Genomic DNA, 14,493 nt, shown 5'->3' with positions numbered 1-14,493 from the left:
ATTTTGAAGCTTGCCAAAAATACAACATCTTAAGAAAACCATAATACTTTAGACAGAAATCTCATGAGTACCTATCCATAGGATCTCACATACACTATGTATTAATGGACTAATAAATTTTTTCAAATTTTCATATGCCATAAAATATCAATGTATGCTCTAAGATCATAATTCATTGAAGTGTTCACTGTAACTAGGGGTGAGAAGGTCAAAGGATAAAGACTAGTAAGTTAATAACTAGAAAAATCCCAACACCTCATTGACAAGGACAACTGACACCAAATAAAAGCACTGAAGCATGGACTGGGTTCTGTGTTTATAACCAACAAGAAAGAAACTTACATTTAGACTACAACAGTTTTTATTAGATCTGGTGTGAAATCTCAAATTTAACAGCAACACAAGAATGTTCAAAGTAAATTACCTGTTTTTCTGTTTTGATAGGAGATGGTTTCTTTTCAAATTAAAAAATTTAGATGTTTGAGTACTTAAAAGCCTAAAGTTTAAACAAATTGACACAAGCCAGGAAAGAAAAAAATTGTTGAATTCCAACAATCCTGTATAGCCTACAATGTAGGTTTTGTGACTTATCCCCTCAAAGGCTTTTGCCCTAATAAATTGTTATATGTTTTTGCTTTTTCTTAATATTAGTACTTTAGTAATACAAAACATGTTTCCCTATCAACCTCTTGGGAATTTTCCTGTAAGTATTATGTGGCAGACTAGAACTGATCCAAATAAGTAAGGTGAGTTGTCTTATATCTGTATCTTTTTCAAAAGTTTTAATTTCATCTTACTATTTTCTAAATTTTATCTTGAACACTAGCAAAATTCTCTTCTTTTTTGAAGCATGCTCTTCTATGCATTTTTTCTTACTCTGCCATCAAGAACTGCAGTTCATAATAAAAAAGAAAATTTATGTCAAGCATAGGGAGCACAAATAATTAAGAATTAATGATTAACTACCAGTTGAATGGAAAAAATAGCTCTAGAAATTTATAATGCCTTGTGCCAAAAGATTCTACAGTTTTCAACTATAATAAAAGTATTAAAATAAGAATGGATACTGAATTATTTTTGAAATTATGTTGCATAATAAATTTAATATGTCTCATAAATCTGGCTATGTTAGTCTTTACCTACTGTAAGTTAGTTGCAGCGGAGATCACAGTCTTTCTATTATACTGTAAGCTTTAGATCTAGCAAAAAAACTGTTAGGGCGAAAATTTGAGAGTTTATATATAAATTATGATTTCCTTCTTGATTTTATTTTTGCTCTTAAGTACATGTACACAAGGATTAACATTTAGACACACAAAACAGCCAAAGCCTTTCAAAGTCAGCATGTGCACTTATTAGATTTCTTGTGTGTGTTAATGAATTTCAAGTTGAGACCTGGTCTACTAATATTCACACCTGTACACTGGGTACTAAATTAGCATTTGCTACTGCATCTATCAGGTATTCTGCAGATTTTATGTATTTAGGATGATTAATGGAGATGACTGTTTGTTTGAAAAGTCTCCCATCCCTTTTTATGTTAGCCAATTATTTGCTTGACTGCTTCTCTTTAAAAGTGCTTCTCCTGAATAAAGTCCAGAATCTTTTGGGTTGTTTTATTCATTTTTAATAGTGGTTTTGTTTAGGTGTTTGTTGTTTCAATAGGTTACTTTACATCCCATGGGCTCATTCCACTGTCCTCTCAATGACCACTGTAAGGGGGTGTAAATAAATACATGTATTTTGACCTAAGAAACTGAAGCTGTTTCTTTGCTAATTCTGTTATCCTTTTGGGGAGATCATAGCAGCCCTGTGAGGACCCAGAGAGCATAGGCTATCTTTTGAACTCTTTCATGAACAAAATGCAATGTCTGTCTACATCTCTGAACAGCTAAAAAGCATGTTAAGAGCTGATGTCTCTTACAATACTCAAACTATGTCTAATGTCCTTTCATTGACTGGCTGCAGTTCATTCTTCACTGTATCAACTTCTTCTGCTCTCAGCATAAGAATCGTGCCCTGGCACGGACTGATAAACAGTTGTGTACACTTGTATGAAATTAGAGAAATGTTACAACATGTCTTTATCAGACATACTCTCATGCAACCATACTTTTTGATCCAGAGCCAAGGAGTTTTGTTTCAGGCACATATGCAAGCATTAATACAAAAACCCAACAGGATATTTAGCAAACTATGGGATTTGAACAAAGTGCTCCTGTTTCGCTTGAGTCCCTGAAAATCGTGTCCTCACAGGAAAACATCGTGCCCAGAAATTATCTGAAATTAGTTACCAAAGACATAGAGAATTCTGGTTATGTGGCCTGTAGAGTGACCAAGAAAGACCGTATTGGGAAATTTTTCCTCCCTGAAAGACAGCAGGTTCTCAGTGGACAGAATACCATGGCCCAATAGATACAATAGAGCCACAGTGCTGCAACAGAGCAGGAAAAAAACACAAAGCTTGTGACAGATACCAGGACAAGTCTTGGAAGGAGCTGAATTGAATTCTACAAGAATTCAGCATCCATAGGAAGAGAGGAGATGAATACTAAGCAAACATTCTTTTGGTCACACCATTCAATATATTACCAATAAATGTCAAAAAATATGCTTTACATAGCAAAATAGTACTAAAATACTTATTAAAAATAATTGTAAGACAATGACTTCAGAACAACAGAAATCATAAGTGACATTTTTCATTATGTGCATCATTCAGAAATAAAAACTACACTTCTAATCATAGATCACTATGATTGTTACAGTGACAAACTGCATACAAATTAAAGAATTTGGATAAAAGAACTAAGTTGGAGGGAAAACAAATAAGACACAAATTTCACATATAATTTGCTTACTTTTACCAACCTGTAAATAAGGGAAGGATTAAATATAAAGGAAGTAAAATAATCAAAAATGCAAATATATATCCTGCAATCCCATTGTCAAACTTTAAATACCTGAATAATTAAAGCAGTAAGTTGAGTTACTGGTGCCTGGCATTCTTCAGTGTGATCCAGAAGAAAGCTAATAGTTGGATTTTGACATACACTCTGTTTATCCTGAAGCTGTTTTCTTCCTTCCTCATTCAAAAGGACAGAGAGGAACTGTAAACTAGCCACATATAAAGCAGGATATGTGGTAGACAGATGAATACAATCAGAAATGGTATCTAAAAGGTTAAACAAAAAAATTAAAAATTTTACATTTCATGATGAATAAAGATCAAGAGTACTTTAGAACAAAGAAAGACTTATCAAAGAAAGCATGTGAACCCAGAAGCAGTTATACTGTGTACTGTTCAAGGAAGTCTACAAATTCTATGCATCTTGTAAGTCTTCAAAATAATCTAAGAAAGAAAAGCTTGAGCTTTATAATGGTTGAATGAATTAATTGTTCTGCATTCTTTTGACTATAAAACAAAAATGCAATCTCCATTTCATTCAAATCACTCATTTGTCCAGTAATTTTTTTTATTATTCTCATTTTATCAACAGCTTACATTATAAAACAAACAGTATGCATTAGCTGCTTTATTTGCAATTAGATTTGGGTTCAGCAGATCTCTTAACATGCACAAGCTTGTCTGGACTGTGTTCATACTTTAGTATTGAAGCATGGCACAGAATCTTGCTTAACTACACAAGTAACTAATGTAAGAATAATTAAAATACAAAAAACAAACTCCTGTATAATAATCTTGGATTTCTGTATCTCTCATCTCACCTCAAAACTTTGCTTTCCTTTTATGCAAGATATTTAAAATGAAAGAAAGGGAAAAAATGAAGTGCTAATGGATCATTTAACAAATGCCACATTTGGTTAAGGTTTACAATTAAAATCATTCATCCATACATGTGAAGAAAACAAAGTCAGTCAGTCAAGCTCTGGACACATTGGTTTTCATTGTGGATATCTCATTAGTAATTACTTAGCAGCATCTAAAGAGCAATTACTCTCTTTTCTATTTGTTTATTAGTTGCTAGGAAAAAAACCACGCAGGAACAGTCATTACCAATTATTGCTGTACAGTGATTTGCAAGGACTGCTGTCACAGATGGAAAAGATATCTGGCCACTTTTCCACAGTAATGTAGCTAGAAGGCTGAAAGAGTCTACCCATGTTTCATGAAGTACAGACACTAACTCAGGACCTGCAAAGATAACACAGAAAAAAAAAATCAAACCACTTAAAAATGTGCACAGACCTGGAAAGCTGAGCCTGACCACACCTGTCCATTTACCTCAAGGTGGTACCTAAACGAAGACCTGCCTCTGTCTGGTTATAAAGGAAACAAAGTACTTTATTACCTAAGCCAGCTTTGGGACGTATGGTGAGAATCTTGAAGGTATTCGCTAAGAGAGGTTTCAGCAGTTCATCCTGGCTTACAAGCTGAGAGTCCACCAATAAACATGATTTTAGAAGCCTGGACACAGATGACAAGTACTGAAGTAGTAACAAGACCTGTTAAATATTTGTAGAAAGATAAGAAATAAAGCCATATATTTACACCTTCCACATTATTTTAAGTTTACTCACATTATGTTAACTGATTCATAATGTTTTAATATACACCATTTAAGTAATAGGACATGAATTTAAAATGTTTCTTTTAATTTTTACTGTAGAAGATGAAACAGAATCCCTAGTCTGGAAACACATGTGTGCAATCAATTTTCTAGTAGCAAAGCAAAAGTTCCTTGTGAGAAGGTCATGACTCTTGCTACATTTACAGCAGCACACTCATTGCAAGGTCACAAAGAAAAGCACAAAAATGGTCATTAATACCGAAGAACACATGTGTCTTCCTAAAAACAGAAGCTGACATATTTATTTACTCTCATAAGTTTTCTGCAGAAACACATTTCTTTAATTAGAAGAGTGATTTACTTCTAAGTAAATCTGAATGCAAAGCAGCAGAAGCTATGAAATGGCTGTGTCATGAAACAGCGTATTCTATACATTGTATATACAGAGTTAAATTTATAAAAAAAGTAGTTTTATCAGCAGCAGCCCTATATGGTTTGCATACATCAAAATTAGCTGAGAACTATGTAAGTGTTTGCAGAATCAGAGACAAAGCAAAGCAGCCAGGTTTGTTACAGACAATAAATATCCAACGTGTCGGTAATTATATCTGGCTCATATCTCAGTAACATACAAAAAATTCTATTACACAATTTCTTCAATGGCTAAATTTAACTTATACTTTTATAAGACAATTCATTTTCAGTTTGGTCGTTCCAATTATAGTCCTAACACAGAAACTAATTCTTCTATGTTGAATAAAATGGTTTATTTTCACTTAAGCTTTGTCAAAAGCACAAAGAGTCACATGAATGTAGCCTATAATAGTGTGTCTAGACTATGTTAATGAAGATAAATTATGCTAACGTAATTAAATTCATAACTTCAAAAAATTAGGAAGTAACAAATGCTTCTCTAACCTGAGCTTTTACATGTTCTATATGACATCGATGACCCAATGGGGCTTTCAGTTCCAAGATGCATCTTTCAACCAGATTAGCACTTACAAGACTAAAACAAAATATATTGGTTAGAAATATGGTTAAGTAATTAAACAGCCTATTAACTTAACATTCCATAGAAGAGAATAATATAAACAAACTAAGTAGAAATAAAGTAAGATGCACTTACTGCTAAACCCCACTATTTTAAGGAAGTCTAATGCAATGGCAACATAGCAGCAGTATGTTGTTTCAAAATAGCTAGACTAATATAAATTCCAATAGCTGCTACTGCAGTGGCAAAAATCAATTTTTTCTATTTGATTTCTTATTTTCTTTCCTCTAGAAGAATAAACAGCTCTGCAATAATATAAGCTATATTCACACCAGGGTTGTTGGGGTTTTATGTTTGTTTGTCTGCGTTTTGTTTTCTCCATTAATTGCACTATGCTCTTGAAAACTTTTACCAAGAAATTAACTAATTTTTCATGCTACACTTCAGGACTTCCAAACATTTTTTATAGACAAAAGAATTTGCAACAATGGAAATGGAAACATGGCATACAATCTGAATACTTCTTTGAAGTGGTTCCTCCTTTTAAAAAGAAGTAAAATACTAGGATCCATCATCCAAACTTGGCAAGTTTTATTTACTCTCTTTTAGTGTGAAAATCCTTAGCTCATCTTCAAAATATTTGATACAATTAAAAAAAAATATAAAATGAGCTGAAATTATCTGCAATTCCAAATACCTGACAAAACCATAAAACATCATGAGAGGAACAGAGTAGTCCTGTATAAGATATACAACACAAATGGAATCACCAATATGACTACCTATTCTGTGGAAAAAAAAAGAAGTAATTCTGATTAATTTCTCCAATTGATTGTATTCTTTTATTAACAAAAAAATCTGAACACTTCAGGAGCAAGAAGTGATCAATATGTTTAACAGTTTTAGAAGGAAACATGGGTAGATCTCATTTGAAGATTTTTTAAACGTCTACTGCTACACCTTTGTTTGTAGTTCAACAGTTATCGATCTCATACCTGCTGAGAGTAGTTAGCAAATGTGTTTGTTGAAGGGCAATTCCAGTATCTTTTGGCATGACAACCAGCAGATTGTGCAGAAGGCTGCAAACAGCTGACAAAAGGGCAGGTGTGACTACAGCACGCTGTTTAGACACAGCAGCAGACATGGGAGAATCATGTTGACTTGGAGATTCTGTTATGGTTGTATCACTTTGACCTAGAGTGTGTTGAATAAAAAAACCCCAAAACAACCAAAAGATTAAATTACAGCAGTTACAAAAACCAAGTTTATTTGTCTTTTTCATAAAACATCCAAGTCCTCTCTATATTTAAATTGTATATTCAAAGATGAATGGCAAAAAAAACCCCAAAAAGATGAAATCAGATACAGGAAATAGTTCCCAAATAAAATGCTTCCTCTACCACTCATTAAATAAAGATAATAAGCAAATTTGGAAAGACACAAATTATCAGTCCTTTCTTTAAAAGAAAAATATTTTATTTGTACACAGCTCTCTCTACATACATGATTATAAATATATTTTTGTATTATATTTATTTTTATCCTTCTACATATGAAGAGAATTACATACACATCTTTGTGTCTGTGTGTGCATACACACTCCTGTGGGCATGTATGTATAAGACAGCTCTACCATGACTGATGTGCTGAAAGCATGACCAGATGCCAGGAAGAGAACCTAGGTCTTGAGATACATTTCAAGTGGTACCATTTTCACTTCCTTCTGTCAAACTTCATATTAAAGGAAGTGTTTAATATTTGTCTTCTAAAACAACCACTAGAAGAATCAACTGCTCCAGCAACATGCAAGCTGTACAATGTACAACATGGACAAATACTGAAATATGAACAGGTGAATACACTGTGTTTAGCATCAGGTACAAGACTCAAGCTTGACTTACCTTGTGCCGTAAGCCGATCAACCACAGTTTCCGGAATAAAACTGGCTGAACTTGGAACTGTTGCCTGAAGCTCAGTAACACTCCCCAGTGATGGTGATGCAGACAGAATCTGGAAAGCCATAAAAAGGAAACCAGTTGATTTCAGCTTTTATAGACTAGTCTTTCACTTATATTCTGCTTGGGAAGGGGGAACAAAACATCATAACCAACAAAATCAAATACAACCTAAATATTACTGTTCAAAATCAACTTGATTAGATTTTGTCCACTATGTGTGTGCATACATATGATAAAAAACCCAATAATTTAAACTATTTAAAGATGGGCAATATGAACAGTCTGAAAGATTTCAGTCAAAAACTGATCAATGCCCATGTTACTGAAAATTCCTTCTCTTCATCCTTCTTTTTCATCCATATAATTGACTCAACTTACATTTGGGTAAAGATAGAAAGACATTACTGAAGCATTTAAACTCAAATTTTTCATGGACTATTTGCTCTACTGAGAACATCAGCACTTGTCCCTTTGTACCAGAACACAGTCAGATAAAATATCACAAGTGCATTTGTCATCAGTCAAAGTTGATGTCCCTGAGTCATTTGAACTCTGGGTACTTCTCTTAACCTTAATCCTGTGATACTAAAATGTATTCATTACATAGTGTAGATATGAGATATTTAAATGACAGTAGACTACTTTACTGACATAATACTATGCTCCTCCTACCCATTTTTGCAATATTTACATTATGAATTTTGTGTGTTTTCAAAAACTCCTAATTCTCTTGCTACTGTGTTTAAAACCACAAGCCTGAGATCAGAAGACCCAGAATCCATCTAAATGATGTGCTTTTGTGACACAACAAGACCTGTAACTTGTTTCAGAGCTCAGGACAAGTATCTATCATGTCAAGTCACTCTTTCACTTCTGGTTTTTGTTTTCTAGATGGAGAAGTCACATCAGAATATTTTTCTTCAAGAGTGTCACTATGCTAAGCAGAGAACATAGAATGTTAGAGAATCCAACGAAATCCCAACAGAGTCACAACTTGAAGAAGGGTGTTATTAGAATTTTCTTCATAGTGAGCTTTCTAAGGAAGACTGAATTAGCTCAAAGGTTTCCAACAGCTGGAATACATTTTTACCAAAGGAAATGTTAAATGTGACTTAACAGACAAAAAGGGTGCAGGGAAGTAAATCACAGATCACTCTGGTCCTAGCTACTGTATTCTTGCAACCTCCACATTGTAACTTCCTTTTCTCTTGCATTTTCCTCTGGTCTCCCCCTATTGTTCATCCTATAAACACAAGTCTTTATTCTTAAGCCTGCTCAGTTGTTCCTCAAGAAAAGTCAGAGGATTATCGTAACACATAAAACAAGCTACAGTAAGATCTGGGGGTGTGTCCAAAAACACAGGGAGCACATAGACCTCATAGAGTGAGCACACAGACCGTCCAAAATATAGAACACAAAATATAGAGCACATAGAGTGTCCAAAACACATAGAGCTTGGATCACATAAACACTAGGACAATGCTTGGCTAAATTATTTTCTTACTAGCAAAATGCAGAACCAAGCTGTACTGAGTGATTGAAATTCAAATCCTATTTTGATTGCACAACTAAAAAGCATATTTGCTAATTTAAAAAAGTTACTTGAAGCTCTATGCTTGCTAATTTAAATAATTATTAAAATCCATTATTTATATTAAGCTAATCTATCATGACACATGGCAAATTTTGCACTTATTCAGCACTACACGTCAATTCCAAGCATTCTAATAGGTGAGAAAAACCATAACACTTTTTCTTAAATAGTACAAACACAAAATGAAATTTCTACCAGTCCATATGGTTCTTCTGAAACAAGTAAAACACTAAAAGGGCTTTAACTATAATGACAGTCACCTTACAGATATGATTATGAATTATAAAAACCTTTCACATATTAGTAAAAAGTATCAGCTACCTCATACAACTGTTCTTTCTTAATCTTCTAAGACTCTTCAAATACTTGGGGCAAGAAAATAAATAGTTCTCAGTTATGTTTAAAAAATTCAAAAATCATTTATCTGATTAGAAAAATACCATCTTCCTGCACTGATGAAACATTTATTGATAATTGCATCAGAGTGGGAAATAGGTTAAACCCCAAAATTTTCTGCTGTCATAACAGAAAACACACAGTAACACAGTGAAGATGTTTCCACACTATTCTGCCTTCCAGGGGGAAAAAAAAGATATTACCACTTCTATAAATCACCTTTGGTAAGGATGAACTAGAAGTTTGGCACATAGTATTTAGTAAAGAATATTTACTACTGCCACCATATTGTTCCTGGGAACAATGAAGGATTGTGTTGCTTAATAGTGAAAATTTGGAAGGGGGTGTAATTGGAGAAAAGGTTTTGTATGTGTGGAAAGGGAGATGACAACTGCAGATTAGAACTAATTCAAAAGAATACAAAAATTGTCAGAGTGGAAACACAGGAGAAATGTGAGGGTTTTGCCATTTATCTACTAGATAGGAATAAAAGGTCTTTTCTTAACCTCTAGTACAAAAATCCCTCTGGCATTGCTTTAATAGGCGTGCAGTGATTAATTCTATTCAGTTCCCTTTTCAAAGGTTTAAATCACTTAACTGTATAGCACTCTGGTAACCACAGTTCCAGAAAATAAAGCACACATTTTTATAGAAAATGTGAAGAAACCAAGAAGATTTCATAGGAAAGAATGGCCTTGACTTAAAGCTGTCTGGGAGATGTCTGTAGATCTTTAGCCCACATCATTTTTAGCTCAAGTTTTTAAATAACTGCTCATTGCGCTAAGATTTCCTGGACACAGAACAGCCCTAGCATATTTATGCAGTGTAAAGCAAGTCAGTATCTCCATGCAGATTGGTGATCTCTTATTACATCTACAAAACACAAACCAAACATGTTGGTTAAGAGTAAGGATTTGTCTTCTCTAAAGATAACCTGAGTTAACATTTAAACTATTTATTCTATAAAGGACCAAGATTATCAATAATCTCAGAATGATGGCCTTTTTGCAGTATCCACATTCCAGCTCTCAGAAAAATAAAGATAAATTTGACAAAAATCTGTAATCCACTGGGATCTTAAAGACACAAAATACAGTGCATACGAGTTAACATTGTACAGACAATCCAGTTCTGCTGTCTTTTTCTATTACATTGATTTCATCCTCACACTATTCTTTACTCTATAAAATGAAAAAAAATTTACTTATGGTCTCTGCAAAATTTCTGACTCTCTTTTTCATTTTATCAATTTTCCTTGTGAAAATTTGGGGAAAATAATTGGGGATGGAGGAAAAAAAGATAAAGCTGAAATGGCTCTGTGTGAAATCAGCTCATGATAGGAGACAGCTTAAATAAAGTACTGGTTACATGAAATGTGGAAGCAGAGAAAACTAACAGAATGTTAGGAATAGGAATCAATATGGACATATCTAGATCAATTTTTTTAATGTTATTAAAATATGAGAGAAGAGTTTTCAGTAGAAAAAAATCTACTTGGTTTGACTGCTCGTTCTCAAGTATTCGTGGGTGTTTTCATCAAATCTGTGTCACACACCTAAAACACATTTGTCCCTTCAGTGAGACTTGAAGATTACTTTCCACCTGTGATGGGGAAAGCACGCCATCTGGTGGGCTTGGAATAACAGTATCTTCCTGGCACCATCAACATCCAGCAATAAACTCCTACAAACTTTTCGAAATGCCTTCATGAATATATTTACTTATTCATAAATCAAAACAGAAATTGAGCCAAACTGTGACCCACAAATTTGAAGTTTTTGGGAATATGAATATGTGGGAATAAATTACAAATGCCTGAGACTTGAGGACAAGTTATCACAAGTATTTCCTAACTTCACTAGATACACACTTCAGGTAACTGCCCTCTGAAACACAGTTTGCCATCAGCCTCCATCAAAGTTACACTCATCCACATTTTTTCTCCTAATTAATAGTGACACTGGAACATCAGATCTCTACATATTGCAGCTTGGAAATTTTGAATATGTCATGTCAGCGCTGGCATTTTAAAGGTAAGAAACTTAATTAACTAAAAAAACCCCAACTAAATAAAGATTATAGCTGCTAAAAATGCCCATGAAGGATAAATGGAAATTAAACTGACTTCCAGAAATTACAATCAAAGTCTTAGTGTGACTAAGAATCTTCGTACATGTCAGGGCAAGAAGGAAAACAAAACAAAACACAAACTTCTGTAAAACTCACATGGTTAACTGTAAGAGCCTAATCTTAGCAAGTATGAAGTCTGCAATATTTGAAAGACTGATATAAATTAGTATAGCTTAGCACTACACTGTGCTTTCCACTGTTAATAATTAGTTGTCTATTGTTGAATGGAATAGCAGGGCTAATAGTAGAGCTTGTGTTAAACTATGATGCCACTTTACATATATAAATATGATGCATTAATTTGATCTAGTAGATTACAAACTATTTTTTCCTTTTTCTTTTTTTTAAACTACTGAAGCTGAAGAAATTTAATGTTATCAACTTTTCCAATTCTTAAAAAAAGCTCAAGCACAATTTTAAGTAGATTAGACACCAAGCCCTGATAAGAATTGCTCAAGTTTAATTTTGTCTTCAAGTAACATGAACAAAACAAGATGAAATTTGTTCAACTTTCATTCCTCTAAGTAAGTGACTCCATTCAGTAAAAAGGGATCTGGGAACAACTCCTTTTAAAAAATCTGAGATTCTTATGTAAATATTTTTTAAGGAGCAATCATGATTGCATGTACTTCCTGATTTTCATGCACTTTCATTTATTTTAGTTTTGATATTCAAATTTGAATATTTGTGTTTAAAATAGTCCTAAGGGGCTTGAGGGTTGTTCTTCATTAATGAAAATCAAATTAATTCATAAAATTTCTGAAAATGAGAAATCAGTTTACAACTAAAGTGCACTTTTCCCTCAATTATTAAAAACATGCAAGATACCATTATCAGCACTAGACAGCAATAAACTTATAACAGAGGATCAAAAGAACAAGGAAATTATACTTGTGTAATACTTCTGAGACAAAATTTCAATACTGACTTTTCTGTTTTTATTTTTACCATGTTTCACAGCAAAATTGAGCATAGACATTTTTTGTCAATAAAAACATATAGGATCTTGAGATTTATCAGGCTTTGTCATATCAACACATGCATCTGTTTATGAGAAAGAAACTTCTAAACGGTATTCTGGCTTCAGTAGTTGATTAGATGGTCATTCATAACAAAAAAAAAATTAACTTAAAACTAAGTAATGGATTTCAGTGCAACATGTCTGAGTTTTCTTGGATCTATACTTCAGTCTTTGAAAAGTACATGATTTTTATCAGGTAACTAACAAATGCCATAGAAGTTTCCTCCACAGCCTGAACTGATACTGCAAATCTACCCTGGAACTGAAAGAATGTGTTTCAATGTATCCTCTGCATTTGCCATCTTGAAAGATAGCACATATGTACAGCTTTTCATTGCCATAGTCAAACAAATTTTTCAAGCAGCCACCTGCTTTCCATTTTCCATGTCTGTTTGGGAACCTGCAAGCACTTGCGCCACTTCTAAGTTCTACAAAAGCATTTTACTGTGGCACAGAATACCCAATGTATTTTTGTGGCTTTAATTGATCCAGTTCTGTAGCTGTGTTGCATAAACGCAGGTTCACTCTGAACAGACAATTTGGATAAAAGCAACAGAAGTGACAACCAGAAACGGAGACAACCACATTTTGTCAATAAAGCCAATTACAGGGTAATCTCTAGAGAATATGTCTTGCTGTGGGAAGCCACAGAATTCAGTATTGCCTTATGCATTTAGCTAGTCAAGGCAAGCTACGTCATTTATTTTTGTTCAGGTTAAGAATCACAAAAGGGCTTTTTCAACATATTAAAGCAACATTGGAGTAAATTTCAACTTAACTTCACAGCTAATTTCTGACTGATTTCAGGTTTTGAGTTTTGCTGGAGTTTTTTTGAACAATTTTAAGAGTGCTAATTTTCTTGAAAGCAGTTCACAAACAACTTTATATTTAAAATGAATAATTACTCTGCAAGTTACCATAGTTTCAGATGTTGAGTGAGAATGTGAAGATTTTCTCTGACTAGGTGGAGCCTTCCAAAGATTGAGAGAATCATCAAAATCTGTAGGGCAAAAAAATAAGAATCAAAATTACTGTTTCAGTGAAAAAATAGCTAACCACAGCTATCCTTCTGAAGATCTCAGAACACAAGTTTTCACACATTGTATCTATGAAATCTTACACATCAAATTGCCTGAATAAACAGAAATAAAAAAATTTCAGTGCAACATAAAGTAGTCTAGAAAAAAGCTACACTCAAACTGCAGTTGCATAGCCTTCAGTCATTTCAAATACTTCAGATTTCATTTTAGTTAAAGCACAAAGAGTACAAAAGTATTGAAGGTCTAGGGTCTAAAAGAACACATAATAAACTGATGTCCTTGCCTTCAAAAAACTTCAAATTCACATTTTAACTATATGTATCCTCAGTAATTACTAAACTGAACTATCTTATTTTTAACATTACATTGCAGGTGAGTTTTATACATTCCTGAAAAATGTGAGAAAACTACATAGGGAAAAACCCAACAAGGTTTAGGTCCCTTTCTCACCTTTCTAAAGAAACAAAAAAAAAAAAAATTGGTTATTATTCTAGAAATACTGTATTTTCTGGCTTTGCTTTGCAAAGACTGAATAAAATGTATCTCAATTCCTCACTGAAAAGTTGTACCATTCTACATTTTGAGCTACTCTTGGATACAATACTGCAGGAGCTAACAGAACTACCAAAAGGCACATATTAGAGGACCATGGGAGCAGTAAAATATGTTGGATTGAAAAATTACACTTATAGATAAAAAAAGCAGACACTGAAGAAATTGAGGATTTTTATGGCTGGAATTTTGTGTATAACAAGGTATTTCTCTCAGTTAACTAAAAATGCCTCTTTTCCTTGAGTCTGTCATAAAGTTGACTTACTATGAAGTCCA

General features: G+C 33.4%; 1 protein-coding gene across 4 annotated transcripts in view; it reads right to left on the bottom strand.

Annotated features, from left to right (window-relative positions):
• RTTN (rotatin) overlaps positions 1-14,493 on the bottom strand; it is a 79,247-nt gene that overhangs the window by 17,712 nt on the left and 47,042 nt on the right. For all 4 annotated transcript variants that reach the window (XM_038128498.1, XM_038128500.1, XM_038128502.1 and 1 more), the window contains 7 exons: positions 13,543-13,625; positions 7,428-7,536; positions 6,522-6,720; positions 5,451-5,541; positions 4,314-4,467; positions 4,019-4,156; positions 2,964-3,175 (listed from right to left, as the gene is read on the bottom strand). In XM_038128498.1, coding sequence (XP_037984426.1) covers positions 2,964-3,175; positions 4,019-4,156; positions 4,314-4,467; positions 5,451-5,541; positions 6,522-6,720; positions 7,428-7,536; positions 13,543-13,625 — 986 coding nt within the window. The remainder of the gene's footprint in view (positions 1-2,963; positions 3,176-4,018; positions 4,157-4,313; positions 4,468-5,450; positions 5,542-6,521; positions 6,721-7,427; positions 7,537-13,542; positions 13,626-14,493) is intronic.

The sequence above is a fragment of the Motacilla alba genome, chromosome 2, assembly GCF_015832195.1.
Source record: "Motacilla alba alba isolate MOTALB_02 chromosome 2, Motacilla_alba_V1.0_pri, whole genome shotgun sequence".
In the NCBI taxonomy this organism is placed as follows: Eukaryota; Metazoa; Chordata; class Aves; order Passeriformes; family Motacillidae; genus Motacilla; species Motacilla alba.
This window is presented reverse-complemented; position numbering and strand designations above follow the sequence as displayed.